The following is a 19400-nucleotide window of genomic DNA, read 5'->3' as shown; positions in this document are numbered from 1 at the left end:
TGATACCCATTTAGCATTCCAAGCTAGATTGCCCAACCGATTCAAATCCCTCACGGGCAGCTAGCCAATTCATGCGTTCAAGTGCTCGACGAATATTGACAGTAAATGAGGAGTATATTGCGTACTTATTTATATAACGATAAGGTTTATAATATTAACCATTATACTTTCAGAGCGTTTGCTATTGTTGAGGCAAAAAAAGCTGCTAATATCGTTTAAGAAGATATTAGTAAATACATCGTCATGGAGAACCAATAAAATATTGATATGAGATACTTAAGTATTTTTTTAAGCAAAGGAATGACAATACTTGCGGTCTGCATGCTTGATGGTAAATGCTAAGTGATAAGACTACCCAACAGTAGCAACTGCACCTAAATTACTACTAACACTAACATAAAATTTTCAATTACAAATTAAGGCATCATATTGCACTTTACTGTCACCCGGAGGTAGACAATGGACATAATATTATCTTAATTACTAAGGCCATAATAACTCCTACATTATATTTCAATTTCATAAATGAATCGCTTTGATGACCAATATTAATTAATAAATTTAATTATGTAGCCAGAGATCCGGATGTAATATTAATAAAAACATTTTGATTAAACTGTATTATTAATTTTTATAATTTATATTATTAATATTGGTATTTATTTAATTAATATTGGTCATTAAATTACGTTTAATGACCAATCAGTCATTAAACGTAACGTAGTCATTAACCAATCAGTCATTAAATTACGTTTAATGGTCGTTACGTTACGTTTAATTATAATACAACACTGAATCTCATTGAATCAGAGGGTTTTTTGTTATCGCTGCTCGTAGAAGATGTTACAACTTATATAAATGCTGTTTTGTTTATCTTTGGATCCTATAATTATATGTAGGTAATACTTACAGAGCTAGTTTTAGAGAGAATAATACTCGATAATATTAAATATTACAACAACTAATTCCAAACGTAGTAACACGTTACTATTTAGTAGTGTCGTTTAAGAATCTCCAGCTATGTATGATCTGCGGTCCTGTACAATATAACGCCTTAAGATTGTATTGTTGGTAAGTCAGTCTAGACCTTTAAATTAGCGTGTGGTGTTGTATGTAATTTTTTTTAAAATTTCATTAGGTTTTTAGTACAATTCCCTTACTTAAAGTTGTCACAAACCACTTAAAAAAATACAATGTGCTCTAACAAAGTAAGTTACTATTTGTAGAGTAATATCATAATTACCACGACAGTAATAATTTAAATAGAACTTACTTATAATGTAAATAATATGTAGAAATTCTGCTATCGGATCTCGAACTATTAGCGGTTATAACCACAATATAGTTTAATTAATCTACCTAATAGTTTAATTATCATTAACAAACTCGTTAGTTAAAATTTGTTTTGTTTGATTCTCTTCTTGTATTAGATATTTTAGGAATTTACCAATCACCTCTACAATTTATAACGGCGCGTGCTACTACTTATTTCATTATACAGTCGCACATGTTTTCTAAGCGTACAAAAACAAAGAAAACAAGCAGATGGTATCTCATTCTTTTATGATAAAAATTCTTTCAAATAAACTAAAGTTGTAACTAGAATAGCATTTTGATTTTCAACCCCGATCAAATTTTCAACTTCCAATCTCAAATAACTCAGCGAAGAATTTCTTCATTCTCATGCCGCCATAAACACTCGAAAACAACTAAGAGCCGCAAAGAAGTTCAACTTTTAGCTGCGTTGAGTAAAAAACTTATTTCTTACTTTAAATTATTTCAGTCGAACTGTTGAAGCGTTAAGTTTTGAACATCAATGGGTTTTAACTGGTTTCTGTAGCCACGTTTAAAGAACGTGTATTTTTTAAACGAGGCAATTTGTGTTTAAGTCCTACTAATAGCTTTGGCTTTATTAATGTGCTTTCAAGTTATCTTATTTTACGTGACTATGATCATTATTTTTATTGATTATACACTAATATAACCTTGACTTAATGTTATTAGTCTGTAAGCCTAAAAATAAAAAGTAAAGTGATCTCTTGTTCATTTGAGATTATTATATAACCGTACAACATCAGTGGTTGCAAATTGGTTGATAGCTGTGGCACCATGTTAAACGTCAACATATTGCTTAAATTGTAAATCAATAATTACAAAACGATTGCCGCTAAATCAGTATTCCCAAAGACAACAATGTTTACTTAGCATTATTGTGTAGAAATTATATTAATACAACAGATTGTAAGATTTGAATTATTCATATTTTGCCTATACTAAAACCAAATACAAATAAGTAGAAAAGCGAATAAAAATCCACAAAGAACGCAACCTAAACGTTTTTACTACAATATTCAGAGCAAACGACAAACACAAACAAAACTACAAAACAAATTAGTCGCATTAAAGTTTTTAATGCATTTTAAAAGGACATTCCAATTTGTTATGCGTCTAAAACCTTTCAACAGCAGGAAATCAGAGTAAAGGCTGCACAAAATATTTCCTTTAAATATTCCAAAAAGCTTCGTGCAACGGACAAGTTCGAACCGACGGAAATAAATTCGATAACGGAGTGGCGTTATTACAAATATTGAAATTTACCGCAGACGCTGTGCTAGGATTTAACAGAAACGTCAGCGAAGTAAAAGCAACAGGATATTAGAGTTCTGTAATGAGTTTCTATATGTTTTTTTTATAAGATATGAAGGGTAGAGGCAATTTTCCTTCCCCCGGACCTTTGAGAGGAGATAGACGTGTATAATTATCTGTAGTAAAATTTTTAATTAACTTTTTATTCTTATTTACTTTTTTTAGACTTTGTTAAGTGCTCTGTGCATACGTACCTACGTACACCCACACACAAACACACACACACACACACACACACACACACACACACACACACACACACACACACACACACACACACACACACACACACACAGACACCCAGACACACACACACACACACACACACACACACATTTTATTTTTATATTCCTTTTTTTATTACTTTAAAACCCTGGTAACTATATTCATGTCTGGAGATAAGCGCTGCTCACTGCAACACAGTTATCCCTTTAACTACTGTAGTTAGCAACATAAAATTGTACTCTATGTTATTGTGATGTTTTTGTTGCAAATAAATAAAATTATTATTATTATTAAAATGAAAACCATCTTATATGGGAGGCTTAGTGTGGCGAATTACGTATCGAAACTTACTAAGTTCACCCCTACTGGAACCACATTTTCGAACTAAAACTGCGAATTTAATACGTATTAGATTAATACGTGAATCTACTATTTAAATCAAAGTGCTTCTTTCAACATATTAGAACTACAAGTATACTTAAATGAATTGAAAGAGGATAGATACTTCTATAAGAAAAACAGATAATTATTAAGCAGTCGACAAAAGTACATTAAAACGTTACGAAATGAATTGCTTAGTATTAAATTATGAATAAGTTGATATCAAATTTAATATTTAAAAGAAGTCATTTTCCATTTCAAATAAAAAGGTCGTTGTTAATTAATTTCTGATCTGTAGTACCTAAAATGCATTATGGTAACTATAGAGTAAGCAATGGAATTAGCATTTGAATTTGCAAATATTGGTATTCAAACTTCAAATCGTGGCATATAAGTTAATTTATTATTAAGCTTCAAATTATTAAGAAATGCCAAGAATTCTCATTATTAAAATGTTTAATTTTGTTCATTGTATACAAATGTTTGACTTTATGAATTTTAAAATATTGTAAACATTTGCTTTTTTATTACAAGAATTAGTAATATTAACTTCAACTTTTGAAATTCCAGTTATTAATCTTTGTTTTTAACCTTGAAATGTATGGTCAACTCTCTTTACACCCCGCTTGGCCTGGTGATGGAAAGACTTAAATTCATATTCCATTATTAAATCCCTTATCACCACAAAATCATCTTTGTTTTCCAAATAAAATAAGAGACATATATATATAAATATTTTTATAGTATTCTGTTATAAAAAAAATAATTATGCAAAAGTATACCTGCATAACTTAGTTATCGTTATAAATTATATAAATAATCTCTATACTTACTCTTTTTGTAAGAAAATATTACGTTTTAAATCAAACTCGGTACAAGTGTCCTGGACTTTCCCTGCTTATGAATAAAAAAATAAATACGGACTTGTTAAATTACCATCACTTGATATACTTACAGTATTAAAAACAACATGAATAAATTAATAGTAACGACAAAAGCTTTGGTGTAATTCATAGCATTTAGTTTTTTTCCGAAGTCGGTTATTGAATCATTACGGATATTAAGTTATTTTTTTTATTCCTGTTTGCGGAGAGGTAAAGGTCAGATCCATATAGCCTAGTCTTCGATAAATAAATTATTCGGTCTTGGAAGTAAGAAATATATAAGATATTTTATTATTATAATAATGTCTTATATAAAACAGATATTAAATAATATACATTACTATATAAGTATGTATTACATTAATAGACTGGAGTTATATACTTAAGTTTATTATTGTATTTTAAACCAAAATAATTTTTTTGTGATTTATACCTATAGATCACTGTGTTTCTACTTTAAAAAATTTGGTACCCTAAAATAATTTCCATCTCACATTTCACGATCAAAGATTTTCTCCGCCATTATAGAATGCCAACTCGTACTTTTTTGAATAAACTGCCACCGGATTACTAATACAAATTGTCATCCAGCGCTCACGTAATTTAAAAAGAAAGCTACTTTTATTCCGATTCGAGCGAAAAAACGTGGAAGCCACCTCGCCACTCACTAAAGGGATTACCGTGTTGAAGCTTTATAAATATTGCAAAATTTCTGCTATAAGGAAAGTGGTTTGCGTAATCGGTTTATCGTGATTAAAATTAATAAGTAAACGTTAATTAAATATTTGCACCACACAGGTTTATATATAATATCTTTTATAACAACAATATTATCAATGCGAAAGTTTGTGAAAATGTTTAAACGTTTTTTAGAAGCGAAGACATTAAGCAGTAGTTAGTTATAGACCGGACATGAAGACAAAATTTGTGCTCTAAATTTCTTGCCAATTGGTAATAAATAGGTCGTCGCAATTGAAATGTCTGTGAGACAAGACGTCACAGCAGTTACAAAAAATATGCTAATATGCACAATAAAGAAGTGCAAATCATGATATGGAAAAATATTAAGTATTTTACATTGGTATTTTGCTATTTCACGGTACACCATCCTGAGCCTGAGCGCAACATTTTTTTCTATATAACTTTAAAAGTCTTTGTTTAAAACTAAAAAATAGAAACAACTCAATGGATTTGGCACACGAATGGCAGACCATGGCGCCCTAAATTAACACAATATAGTAAAGTTTTTTATCCAGGTAAATTACTCCCATGGGAGATAATGGTTTTTTATAAATAAATGGTGCCGGTGTCGTTCTTAGGGAATTTTGTAACGGGAGATGGTTTTCAATAAGTAACTTAGCAATTTAACGCTGAAAAATTCCAATATAGTAGGTAACTATAATTATATTATGATCTGTAGTTTATTCACTAACCAGCTTAGGATATGTAAATCAATATGTACCCGCTAACTAATATTTTCTATTGTTGTCGCTGGCAAAATAACAAAAAAAAATTATTTCAAAAATGTATAATTTTATTAATTAGGTACTTACTTTTGATTTTTGCATCAATCATATTTGCATGTGCTTACCTCATCACGTATAGAAAAAGACCATCAGCGCCATCTAGTATTCGCGTTATTATTCAAATTGCTACGGTAAGGACAGGAAGGGTTGTTTATAAAGTTCTATGCAATGCAGTTTAATCTTATGGTAAGCGAACAAAGGAATAAGCCTAGGTTGGAACATAAGTTTATAAACTGAAACGCAAGTGAGTTGGTAGATGTCGTTGCAATCGAAACTTCAATTTATTGATCGTTTTATTAGGTTGTGTAATTATACGAAGTGTATTTTTGTGTATTGTATTTCCTTATTGGAATTTAGATTATGTAAGGAACTATTATTTTTACAAATATATTCTGGATATTCGTCGTCGGTCGCAAATGCCTGTGCCTTAAACGTCCGGGTGTATTTTTCCGTGGACGACCCAAGAAATTTTGGCTTGATGTTCTTCATGAAGATATGAGAGTCAATGGTCTTACTGAGCTGGATGCAAAAGACCGGGCGAAATGGAAAGATCTTAGTAGGAAGGTGGGTCCTGGTACCTAGACCAGGATAATACAAAACAGAAGCAGATTTTGGACATTCATTGCCTTTAACTTTGCTTTGTCTGTTTATGTTAAATTCTTATATTGATTTCAAAAAGACATAAATAAAAGTTGGTTACGTCTGTACAATACCTAAAACTCACCTTAAAATACTGATTCTTCTCTGAGCATTCTTTAAAATATTGTCGTCTCATAATAGTTCAAAAAATAGGTGTGACGTTTGTGATGTAGCGAATACTGTATCTCTAGAATTCTCAAATATGAATACCAATACGAATATTTGTTACTTCACTAGTTGCCATTATATGCAACGATTATTTGCTAAATATGTAGTCTAATTAATACATCAAAACTTTGCTGTAAATCTTGGATTTCGTGAACCTTTATTTTTTAAACAGCTCCATTGATATAAACCTATACAGTCTCATTATTACTTGCCTATATTTTGGTTGAATTAGATTTCTTTACTTTTATTAAGGGATAAATCTTACGCTAGTGGTGTCGCCTCCAAACCTAGATGATAATAAATTGTAACCACATTGTTAATAAAATAATTTATAATACTCATGTCCTACTCTGTCTTTTCTGTCTTACTAATCCTACTTTGTCTTACTAAGCTGTGTCTTTTGATTTCATAAGTAAAAATCATTGTTTCATTTCGAAAATCTAGACCAAATGTTTTGGATACCTTTTGAATTATTTACTTATCTTTAGACAATCAAGACAGCATTGTGTAATATCAATGCACTGTCCGCATTGAACGTAGCAGGTAAAAAAGAAGACACATGTAACGTCGTATTATTTATTTAGTCTGTGTCCAACCGCCCGGTACAGATACGAGCGGTGGTTATTGTTCGTAAGTACACGTAACGCTACGTTTTACCAAATGTCGAAATACTGATATCTGAGAGGCCGAACGCCTCGCAACACAAACTTACAGCGGCGATAACTTTGAGAGATACACACTTCCAATAAAACATTCGGCTGCAACTGAAAAATTTATTCAATCTAATCAGTAATCACTAATTTACGCCTTTATATATCTGTAAATGGCAGGGTTTGACAATTTTTCATATTTATTTATCTATTTAAATTTGTAGTACAAATCGTAGTCAACGTTGAATATACGACGATTTATTTAATACATGACACGGTAAGTTTTTATACAAATAGAATAAACAATACATTCATTATATTATAGGTATAGTATTCGAAAAACTCAGCGAGGGTACTGTATCTGAGCAACAATTGTGAATAAAATTTTCTTATAAATATAACATTATTAGAGAGTAATGTTATTAGTCTAAGTGTAATCTCTCACAATTACAGCCACGAAAGAAGCCAACAGAAGCCGTGCGCCGTTGTCACTACACACTACCGTTACGCTCGGGCCGGCTACCGGACCGTCGAGCGACACATCAGCTCCAAGCTCACTCACATTTACTACCAGACTCTGCTTCCTGTACACGGGACACACTGCCTTTACGACTGGCTCTCAGAAATCATCTCAAACGAAATTACCAATTCGTCTTATAAATATAGATTTACTGCTTGATGGCAAAATTTAAATTTTCTTAGCTGGTTATACGAGTTATATTTAAATGTATTTACTATTTATTATGACTCCTAAAGATATTTGACATCTTAAACGTATGATAAGATCCGCGTGTACAAGAGTGCAGGGCGTAATACACAAATAAAGTGGCCACACACCAGGCTATATTTACAATAGTAAGTATATTTATATTATTTATTCTATTTTATTATAATCCTTCATAAATTGCTTACGTCAATCGATTTATATTTAATATTCTATGTAATACTTGTAGTAGGTACCGGTTGTCGTCAATACACCGGGAATAGATATTGTTCACCATAATGCAATAGTAATGTTTAATTTACTTAAGTGATCAAAAAGTCAGGAAGTTTCTTTTCCATATTGTTTTGATCTCTAATGTCTGCGCAAAAACAAAAGTAGTGTATTCCGGCTGTACACGTTATTTATGCATATTTATTTATCATTAGCTATGAATATTCAATGAAGGAATTAATAGTTCCATTACTCAGATGCTCATGAGTGCATGGATGACCATGACCACATATGATGATCAGATGACCTGAGGTTTGATTTTAAGTCTCATTATCCAGTTATATAGACTTACGTGTTCCTATAAATACGTATGTTTATTTTACTTTGTGTCGTTATTGATTGCGCTATTATATTTCATAAATATCTCCAAATTATTAATATTTAATAATTGTAGTGAAAGAATAGTACAAAGAACTGCCTCATGGTTCAATTCAAAAAGTCTTAAAGCATCCATATCTCTTCTCTAGTATAGTAGAGTCAGCCATCGTCCAAGTTATATAAAGTAATAAATACAGCGTAGTGAGTGAGCACTTGAATCATATCGGTTCGTATTAACAGATCTAGTACATTATCACTCCTACAAGCTTTCTAGTATTTAAATACTCTATTCTATTATATTATGTACTAGCTTTTGCTCGTGGCGTCGCCTGCGTGAAAGTTTTTTCGTGATAAAAGGATCTACTATGTCCTTTCCAGGGTCTCAACTCAACATAGAACATCGAAACCCGTTTGAAAGTTTTTAAGTTTATTAGGTTCAGATAGACGCTATAGACGTCTTTGTTTGGTAATATGTAAGGATTTTTGCAACATGTTTCGGGTCTGCGTGTATAACATAAAGTTATAATGTCGCTCGTTGCCTTCAACTTTTAATTCAATTGCGATGAATTGAATATCTGTCATAGTTATAATATTATATTTACTCTTTAATATTAATTTACCTAAGACTATATCCACAATTCTAGGCAAATAAAAACTAGACGCAAAATATATAATTTGCGAATATAATTCAACAGGAATGTTAGATTTATATATTGGACTCGCAATATTAACAAAAACTAATAAATATATAGTGTAGGCATGATAATATACGTTTTATAAATGTACAAAACATTTAAAATTAATCTGTCCGTTAACACGAACCGAGCGACATCTTCATGAAGGCGATCGTTCGACAAAATTCGATCGACCGACATTTATCGCTACATATTGTCATCGATATTCAGCCTTCATATAAGATATTGTAAATATTCGTACATGCATTCTACGAAAATAATAATTATTTACTTTATTAATAGTCATTTAATCACTATTAAACAGTCCCTATTCAAGAAGCATGAATGAACGTTGAAATAAATATTATTTTAAAATTAGAATTCATGTACGAATAAATAATTTATTTTTAAAATTTACAGAGGTACAGTAAAGGCGAGGTCGTCCAACAAAGTCTAGTTCATTTACAAACGAGGAACAGTTAGATACAAAAAGTAAAAAGTTATCAAAAACATTTTGTGTCCCATATCAGTCGTGTTATTTGTGCATCTCTATTTTTATAAACAGTAATATTTTAACAACAAAATTTCGTCTTGATGTGTCGCTCAAAAGTAAAAAGTAACCGCGTAGCCTCCGACAGACATATAAACAAGTGTATATTATAATGCTTTCTATCTTAAAATGGACCAATCATGGCAGTGAAAGTAGGATCCAGTGCTGTCATTGGTCAATTTCTACCACCTTTAAGATACTTTTACATGGGCAATTAAATTACCAGATTGTCCACCTTTTTACGGTGCGATAATAGCATTGAATGTTTCCAACTCGCGTTTCAACTGCCCTTATAAATGCAATTTTATATGTCTAGCAGACGCTAGTATTAAGAACTGAGGTTTTATTTTCGAAGTTTGATTTATTTTTAATCATACTTTTTAATTATAATAATATTATTAATCCGTTTTATATTGAATAATTTTGTCCCACTAAACTTATTCAAATTTCGAACATAATACCTCTGATCTTGAGAATGCGACCGAAACCAATGAATAAAATTCCATTCCTTCATAGAATTAGCGATTCGTAAAATTGCTTTACTAACTCTATATAAGTTAATACCGTTACATATTTTTAATACTTTAGTTAATGAACAAGGATTATTAAATGGATATTTAACATTGACGATAACTGTTTGCGTTGCTAAATTTGCACAATACGTGGCGTAATCGCTGGTTCTACGACGGATGCGGCCGAGTCTCGCGCAATGAGTACGAGACGCGAGCCAGGTACTATGATATGGTCTCAGTCTCAAGACAGTCCGAACGTCTGACCTATGATACACCTCCCTACTCGAACTACTGACTTGTGTTCGCCATCGACAACCTAAATAATTAATGTCATCGTTTTATACGAGCGATTATAAATTGTGTATGACCTTACCGTCGATGAGGTTAATGTATATTTTTGTGCAAACTGACCAAAATTTACTGTATCAATAGTTAATACTATACTCGCCGTGTCAATCGCGTACACAAATCTCTGATATGTGGGATGATGTGTGTAGCGCCGCGGGCCGCCCGCCGCCGTCCCGTCCTAACGGTACAAAATTGGAGCGTACCTACATACACGTTTATTATATACAATGTACAATACAATACGATAAACACTATAGAGTCTACGGGGCGCGCCGACGGCGGACGGCGAGGTCGAGCCTCGCGCCTCAGCATATACATTCTCACCATAATATACATCGCAACTCGCTCTATATATAACAAATACGCGAACGCGCATCACGCTCGAACAAACAACATAATGTACAGCGGAATCGGAGCTGCGGCCGCGATTCGATTTAAAAAAATTGACTAGAAAATCTCAACTCGACGCCACTACGAGCGGGTCGAGGGCGGCGAGAAGATATCGGCCGCACGCCACGCCTCCGCCTCCGCTTCCGCGTCGTACTGCTGCAGGAACGGGTTGGTGGAGGAGTCGTAGCGCGGGCTCAGGCCCGAGTTGAGCGTCACCGCGAGCCCGGCCGACGTGCCCGGGATCACCGGCGAGGGCGAGGGCGCGCTGGGCGCAGGCGCGTTGGGCGCGGGCGGAGCGGACGCGGCCGCGCGCGGCGACGACTCCCGCGGCGTGCCCGCCGAGCGCGGCGAGTCGCGCGGCGAGGCGCGCGGGGAGGCGCGCGGGGAGCCGCGGGGGGACGCACGCGGTGAGCTGCGCGGCGACGGTGCACGCTCCGGCTGCCGCAGGATCGACGACACTGAGCCGCCGTGCTTGATTGTATCCGCAGGGCTGTGACTGCCGGAACTAGTGCTGCCCGAACCGGGAGAGGACACCGTCACCTGCCGCGGCCGCGGCGGCGCGGGTAGAGGTCCGCGGAGAGGCGACTGCGGACGATATTGGCCGCCCCTGACTGATGAGAGAGCCTGACAAGAAAGATTTAGTTAATCTTCACATCGTACATATTAAATTCTTTGATGATCGCAATAAGGTGGAGGTGTAACATACATGTGCGGGCGGCGAGCGGTCGGGCACGGGCCGACCCGAGAGAGCTGGCGGCGGAGATGCTGCTGATGCTGCCACTTGAGGCCGATATGGACTGACTGAGGGCGGAACTCGGCCTGTGTCCCAACATTAAGAAAACACGATTGCTTTCACTGACATTTAAAATATATGCTTGATACATTAAATACATGAGCATGATGCTGAATACCTTGGGGGAGGGTGAGTGAGGCCGCTGGCGACGCACTGACTCTGTTTCCACGCGGCCCGACTACTGGCTCGCCGCGCCGAACTGTCTACAAACATACATGCGTTAAGGTACCGCTTAGCCTTTAAAACACTCATTGATAAGGCACTAACAGTTTTTCAGCTACTGAAACTAAAATGCACACTACAATCGTACAAAGCTCACTGTTAGCTATTTCGATAAAACTACTCGGTTTGTTACAACTGACAAATCACAAAAAATAATTTAAGCAAGCAATACAGAAAATCATACTCTACTTCGTCTGAATATACAGGTGTTACATACTGCACACCAAGCGTTTAGAACCAATTTCTTTAATCAATTTACGATCAACCCTTCAAGCTTCTAGACACTAATATAAAAATCTGAAAATTTATTTAATTAAAGAACGAAACGGTCGATAACATTACCTGAACGTTTAGGTGGCGGCCAGATCTGGAGGAGACATTGTAGCACATGTATTGGTCTCTGGTAATCCAACTCTCCTCTCTCTGATGGTTGTGAGTGGAGCATCAGTGGTGGAGCGAGCGCCACAGCGAGATGCTGTGGCGACATCTTGTTGCGATCCTGGGCGGCTACCACGAGGGCTAAGTGGTCCAGGAGGAAGACCAGCGTGGCTCGAGCCGCTCGTGGTAAGCATTCCACTATCGAAGCCATGAGACGAGCGTTACCTTCTCTGTCGTCTGGCAGGCAAACTCCTGTGCAAAGAACAAAGTTTTTAGGAACGAAAGTAATTCCATCTCGTTATATTTTTTCCTTTACATTTTAAAGTATCAATGATACTTACCTAATGCGTCTAAAGTCATCTGATACAGGCAGCGGCTGAATAGCGGCTGCGGCAATTCCCTCAAGTAGTCCTTCAGGAGTCCCGTGATGACGTTGATGTCGGGCACGGAGTCTGGCGAGAGCTCCACCCCACGGGCGTTACGCTCAAATGCGTCTCGTAAAACACGCTTTTTGCTTGCAGAACCACATAATCGGTAAAGACCTATGGAGACAGAAATTTTTAGTTAGTGTCCTAAAATATAGCGAAAAATATGTAAGTATATGTAGTAAGGACCTTTTTTTTGGAATACTACATAGAATTTAAAACAAATTAAAACGTTGCGTCAACTGAACTAATCAAACAGCTAAGACAGAGTTATCTAGTGATAATGTAGAAATCTGTACCAGGGATGCGTAGATTATAGTAAAGCGGTAAAAAAAAATTTTTTTCATGACAAAATATACTAGAATTCTAGACTGCAAAAATAATGTCAGTAAAGTAAATTTTATCGCAATAAACACAATAAAATGCTATGTATGCGGCTTATTATTCAAGTTACGAGCCCAAGATACGAGGGCAGCTTAGTTTGGATGCCACCGGAAACTGTTATATACACATTATATAAAAACTTTCAAACTGAAATGTCTACAACATCTTACCTATGATATCGAGGCCACGTCTTTCAATTTCCTCCACACAGCGACGTACTATCAACGGCACGGGCGCTGCATGGGGAGCTCTGACCTCTCTAGACACTACTGCTTCTAACTCCACGCCGAAGAGCGGCGGGGGAGATATGCGTCCTTGGGTAGGTCTTCTACGGAACAGCTCGTGGGGTTCTGTGTGCCGCACTCTGATAAACAATGTTCCGCGGGGTTCCATCTATAAAAAAAGATAGCCATATATTAGAAGATTATATAATTTGTTTGATTGAATTGAAAGTGGATATTTTGTGAAAACCATGAAGATAAAATGACAATGGCTTTGATGAATATAAAGTAGTCATGTATATTTTCGTACATTACCTTGATAGCAAGTTGATGAGCGGGAGTACGTAAAAGCAAATCCGGTAGCGAGACTGTTCCTCTGTAGCACAGTTTGTGTCTGTGTTGAGGATCCCATGAATACACCAGTACGTCCAATAGCCTATTATCGACGAGTTCCAGTTCAAATGATTCATCCCAATCGAATTGTAGTTCACCTGTGCGAACCTAAAAGTAAAATGAGAGAAAAACAATATATAGAAATTTTCAATAAAAAATAGGTATCAATCATTGAATGAATATTTTGAATGTATTCTTTTGAAGTTGAATAAAAATGAAAGATCACTCACCACAGTGCGGGCTTTGTGCACTCGGTCGCATTCAAGCACGCAATACAAATCCCTTGGAGTGACGGTTGGCTGTGGTGGTGCCAGTGGGCCAGACGGTGGAGACCCTGGCGAGGAACCGGAAGGACCTGGTCGGAGTGAACGACCAGACAACAAGTGTACCCACAGCATACCCGAGACGCCTCCCGCCAGCCGCGACAGACCAGTCATAGACGCCGACAAACCGCCAGAGTTCGTTTTCTCTACTTTGTATTTAAGGAAATCTAGAAAAGTGAATTTAAAAAAAAAACAATTAGAATTTAGAATATGCTTTAAAAGAACCAAATCACGCTACAGAAGTTGTATCTGATGAATATTGCTTTTATAAAAACAAAAAACATACACACATCACGCCATTAAAATTGTAAAGTTATACGTTTTTATATTTACCATTTGGATTAATATCAAGCTGTCTTTGATGTCTGGATCCCGGAGTGGGCACTGGGCTTGGGTTGGGGCATGTGAATCGGGATCCTAGCTCCAGTAACTGTCTCACACGCCTTGCTGAAGGTGAACCTCCGGTGGGACCTGTGCCAAGTTGTTGAGCAGCCCCTAATTGTTGAGAAGAAACTGATCTCGCCGGTAAATGCCGTGGTCGTTCCACTCGACGGCTTGCGAGACCGAGAGACGACCCGAAACGACTTCCACTCTCCATCTAAAATTATGTAAACAATGGTATCATTTTATAAACAGTAAATTTTAAACAAAAATTCCATATGTCATATACCATTCATGTGTGTATTGCGTAACAAAAAGCATAGAACAATTATATAAATATCCAAATAAAATATAAGTACCTAATTGAAGGATGCATTAGTACCTAATTGACGGATAAATTTACTCACATTTTTGAGCGCATCGTGTATGTTTTCAGCTGAATAGTGCGTAGGGAGACGAGGTCGTAGCGTTTCGTAAAGAGCGCTAGTCGAGGGTGCACGAGATAACCACGCGCGGTATTCATCTGACGTAAATACTGAAGGTGATGAGGGCAGGCGACCTGTTATCATGCCAGTATTAACGTTTTAAATTAAGTAGCATATTTACCCTAAAGTATATTAGGCTATTCTGTTATTCACCTCTGGAAGAACGAAGATCCAATCTTGAAGACAAGGGCTCTGGTTCGTCTTGTAGAACACTTCCCGCGCGTCTTGTCAGCCCCAGCCTTTATGCAACACAAAAAAAATGTATTAATAAGAATGGGGCAATCTACACACATCAATTGTAGGATATCTTTACCTTTGTCCAGTCCCTCGCACATCTCTCGGGAGCGAATTAAATTTCGATCCAATATCTCTACCAAGCGTACTACTCCGATAGCCACTTAGACCTGAATAGTAAGGAGTTCTTGTTGGAGCAGTAGCTTCTGTGTCTGACGAATAGTCCAAACTCCTGTTCCGCCGAGTTGTGCCGAATTTACCGCTATACGAAGGTAGCCCGAGCCCTGTTGTTCCGTAGCCTCCACCTAAAGCCGATCCAAGACCAGTGCCTGAAAGGCCAGTTCCGAGTCCGGAACTGGTGAGTCCAGATCCTACCAAGCTTGAGCCTGTAAGACCGCTGAGTCCGGTGCTGGAGAGTCCCGAAGGAAGCCCAGGACCACCTAACCCCGTGCCAGTCAAACCTGTTCCAGTTAGGCCACTGCTGGTTAAACCTGATCCTGGCATTCCTACGCCACCGTAGCGTTGGTTATATCTTGAAAGACTTGTTGCTGAAAAAGGCAATAATACTTGTAACACTCGATTTATTGACTTAAAAAATAAATTATTCAAAAAAACCTTACCTCCACCAGCTGCTGCCGAAGCCTTAAGGCTAGATCTCAAGAGTGAATGACGCCCAAAATCAGAATGAGTCTCTGCGCGGGGCAATTGCTGTTCTGATCCTGACCGAGGCACTCGCCCACCAAATCGCGTGCTGTGATATTCAAAAATATTTTTATTCAAAACATTCCCAAACTCAGAAGCTAAGTAACAAATGGATTATACTCACCTCGCACTCTCGGGTGGATAGTATGAGTGCACTTTTTCCGCGAGGCTGTCAAGTGTATTAGGATACGATCGTTCATAAGGTACAAAGTGTGTTGCTGAGGATTTAGGCTGCTCCGTGATCACTGGTGGTGGAGGACGGTAGCTAAAATTGAAAACATCAAATAAATAACGTTCTTTATGAAAACATTTTGTTTTTTTTTTTGCTCCACTTATAATAAAATATACCCAAGTAACAGAAAAAGAAATCGAGGGAGACGGTTCCGAAGATGGGAAAATGAAATAAAGATCGTAGCAGGGAAAACACGGACTAGAAAAGCGCTGAATAGAACGGAGTGGAAAAAAATGGAGGAAGCCTTTGTCAAAGTTGGCCAAACAGATCAAGTTGTCGGTGTCACCGACTCGTCAGCATGGTTAGTTTAAGCTATTAAATTAATCTAAAACTATGTGTCTGAATAAAGGCTTATATAATTATTATTAAAACATTACTATCAATAAACGATTATATCAATACCTCCAAGTAGAGTGATCCGAAGGCGGTCTAGGGTTATAATAAAGATCTAAAGCAGTGGAGTCCGGTGATAAAGCACCAAGTTGAAGACGACTCCTCTCTTCTCTTCCATCTCCTACGGGACGCACTGTGCTCCCCGGACCACCAGTCGAACGAAGAGTTCCATGTCTGAGAAACCAAAACATTAGTTGGATTAAATTTTAAATTTGCCATAGATTTGGATCTAGCTGCTATTTATTTATACCTAGTTTTAATGTACGTAATGTACATGTATTTTAACTAGAATAAAGGCATAATCCAAGAATTCATATAAATTTACATCGCCATGGCTTCTTACTAATTAATGCCATTATACATTTTTATGTTTAAACTATTCATGTTTTTTTTAATTAATTATATGGTATTTACTGTGAATACAAGCCGTCCACTCGATCTCTGTCCCGATCTCGATCTCTGTCGTCATCATCGCGACAATCCCTTTTCAATACGACGACTGGCGGCGGTTTATGCTCTGAACGAGGCAGCGAAGGGGAACCGGGACCAGATTTACCTGTAAATAAATTCAGATTGCTTTACGAGATATACTTTTTAACTTAGTTGATGATTAACAAAAGATTTTTATTACTCTTACATAAGAAATATTTTGGCATTCTTGTCACAGTCGACAGCAAGATATTTGTTTTAAATATTAAATGTATCAAAATGAATTTGTTCTTACCCTTTCTCTGCCTTGTACAAAGCAACAATCGTCTTGGTATTGACATTATGATCACCACATCATCCAAGGACATTCGTCTAACATCTACCAGGTTGACTGCCAATATCTCATCTCCCACTTTCAAGCATCCACTGTTGTAGACTGCGGACTCAAGTGCTATCCGAGATATGAAGACACCGTCAGTTCGTGCGCCTCCATCGCCTTCCCTGATGTACAAGCCGAGGGTTTGTCCTGGTCGTTTTACGATTTCCACTAGTTGAACTATGTGGCGAGAGTCCTGGTGGAAAAAGAATAAAGTAATTATTTTTTATACTCACTAGTCTTTTTTTTTCGGAGACCAGAATAAAACCTTTGTTTTTGTCATGAACTTGTAGTCCCATAAGTCGTCGATTCTTTCGCATGTCAGCATTTAGCGAAGCCTTAACTAAAATATTGTATTTTACCTCGGAGCTTTGATAAATTATTATACGACCAACTTGAATTATTGTACTAAACCTAACAACAATACTGAACGAGAAATTCATTTATTTTCTCCGTTCGGAGTAACCTTACGTAAGTCAAAACAGAAACCAGCAATCTCCATTACTTTCTTGAATGACAGCAAAATAAATAAACCCCAATCATTCCCGAAAACCGCAAATAGCAAACAGATCTGGCGAGAGCGGAGCGAATGGAATCGACCACAGAACGTCTATCCCACAATATTACATAACAAGGCTGGTAAGGCACGAACGGCAATGCACATCCTAACAATGCTGGTCTAAATTGCGTTCGCATTCCCGCGATCTAGGCCAGTCTCGAACAATAGGGTTCAGTGGAGTATAGTTCTTTCACGGCGGGCTCAGTACTGGGTTACGAGATGAGTACCAACCTATTCGGGTCAATGGAGCGGAGAAAATTACCTGTTAGATTTGTTGTACATTTTTTAGCGAAAAGTGAAAGTCGATTCGGTACTGGCGTCCATGCGTTATTAAAATTGTTGCACGAAAGAAATATGTAATTAGTTTCACATTGTTTGTACAAAATTATTTTTTATAAGGTGTGGTTTCGAGTGGTAATGTTGAGAATATATTACCTCTGCATTCTAATTAGTAAGCTTTACTATACCTGTAATGCGAAGAATTTCTTTGCCGCTTCAATATTGTTTCGGCCCACTTGTCTCAATTCAAGTATTCTTACGATCATTTCACCGCGTCGCTCCACCGCCTAGAAATGGAATCGTGTCATTAGCATTCTAACTTTTTCGTTGAGATATTTTATCGCTACGATTTATTATCATGTCTTACAATGTTAAGGTCACATCTAGAATAAACAGTAAATTCTTTGGTGTATACACTACTACATAATCTTATGCATGTATAAATTAATAGTTCACCTCGAGCGCCGCGGCTGTAGTTGAATCGTGGTCATTTTCAACCATTTCAATCTGCCTGAATATTTCATTGCTCACTCCTGATACCTGAAAAATTGTATGAAACATTAGCATTTCTCAATTTATAATAATTACAATTGCGCAATCACATAAAAGTACCATTCAACTAAAAATATACCTTATATCAATAGCACTGAGACTTTAACAATAATCTTAATAATTCACTTTTAAATTTGAGCACAAGTCAACAATAGACGTATTATCGCAAACGAGATTGTATTCAGAGGTCACGTTACATCAATTGAAAGTCGCAACCTTCAACCGACAACCAGACCAACGACCGCGTGTACACATGAATCTCATATGAAAATGCAGAGGTCGGCAACCTTTCTGAAGTCTGGCTGCAGCACGCAGGGCGGCGCATGGTTGGCGCGCGGCGGCTGCGGCGGGCCGGGCGGCGCGCGCCCCGGCGACGCCGTCAGATCAGGCGCCGCGCGGCCATTCTCCTGCGATGAGAACATAAAACTAGAGCTTTCATTTCATTATAGAGTATAAACGTCTTGGTACAAACAGAATAAGGCATGGAGCGTTGACTTGGGAATTACAATTCTCTAGTCTGATGCAACACGACTGCTTGTCAATAATAATACCATTCAGAACTTTAAATATAAAGTATTGCGTGGCGCTATATTGCAATGGTTGAGATTGAAGTACACGTTAACGGACTTCTGTTCTGTTTTCAAAAGAGGTTGCAATGGTAACTATAGGAAACTCATCGTAACCGACCTGTCAACTTGTTAGTTCTGTAGTTTGTCTTAATTACATGGAACGAC

The 19400-nt window shown here is 36.9% G+C and overlaps 1 protein-coding gene across 1 annotated transcript; it reads right to left on the bottom strand.

The window, feature by feature from the left end:
• Window positions 1-7031: 7031 nt before the first annotated feature.
• LOC115449901 (rho GTPase-activating protein 100F) lies at window positions 7032-19088 on the bottom strand. Its single transcript, XM_030177792.2, has 20 exons — window positions 18954-19088; window positions 18571-18654; window positions 18303-18401; window positions 17196-17472; window positions 16886-17027; window positions 16481-16645; window positions 15971-16111; window positions 15765-15895; window positions 15224-15692; window positions 15064-15149; window positions 14833-14984; window positions 14378-14642; window positions 13952-14211; window positions 13644-13829; window positions 13278-13500; window positions 12640-12840; window positions 12263-12550; window positions 11817-11897; window positions 11612-11724; window positions 7032-11529 (listed from the first exon to the last, which is right to left on the bottom strand). Exons 1-20 carry the CDS (start codon window positions 19086-19088, stop codon window positions 10987-10989), a joined length of 4041 nt encoding a protein of 1346 aa, XP_030033652.2. The 3' UTR covers window positions 7032-10986.
• Between the last annotated feature and the right edge of the window lie 312 nt (window positions 19089-19400).

This window comes from Manduca sexta, chromosome 26 (genome assembly GCF_014839805.1).
Source record: "Manduca sexta isolate Smith_Timp_Sample1 chromosome 26, JHU_Msex_v1.0, whole genome shotgun sequence".
NCBI classification, from domain to species: domain Eukaryota; kingdom Metazoa; phylum Arthropoda; class Insecta; order Lepidoptera; family Sphingidae; genus Manduca; species Manduca sexta.
Note: the sequence above shows the minus strand (reverse complement) of the source record. Positions and strands in the feature narration are given on the sequence as shown.

What these genes read in the sequence shown, in the direction of transcription:
- LOC115449901 (XM_030177792.2), bottom strand. Translation starts at nt 19,088, where the DNA reads ATGTTCTCATCGCAGGAGAATGGCCGCGCGGCGCCTGATCTGACGGCG. An exon ending in TGCACAAAGCCCGCACTGTG is followed by an intron (nt 13,830 to 13,951) that starts GTGAGTGATCTT and finishes TTTTACTTTTAG; the next exon opens with GTTCGCACAGGTGAACTACA. An exon ending in CTCACTCACCCTCCCCCAAG is followed by an intron (nt 11,725 to 11,816) that starts GTATTCAGCATC and finishes GTTGGGACACAG; the next exon opens with GCCGAGTTCCGCCCTCAGTC.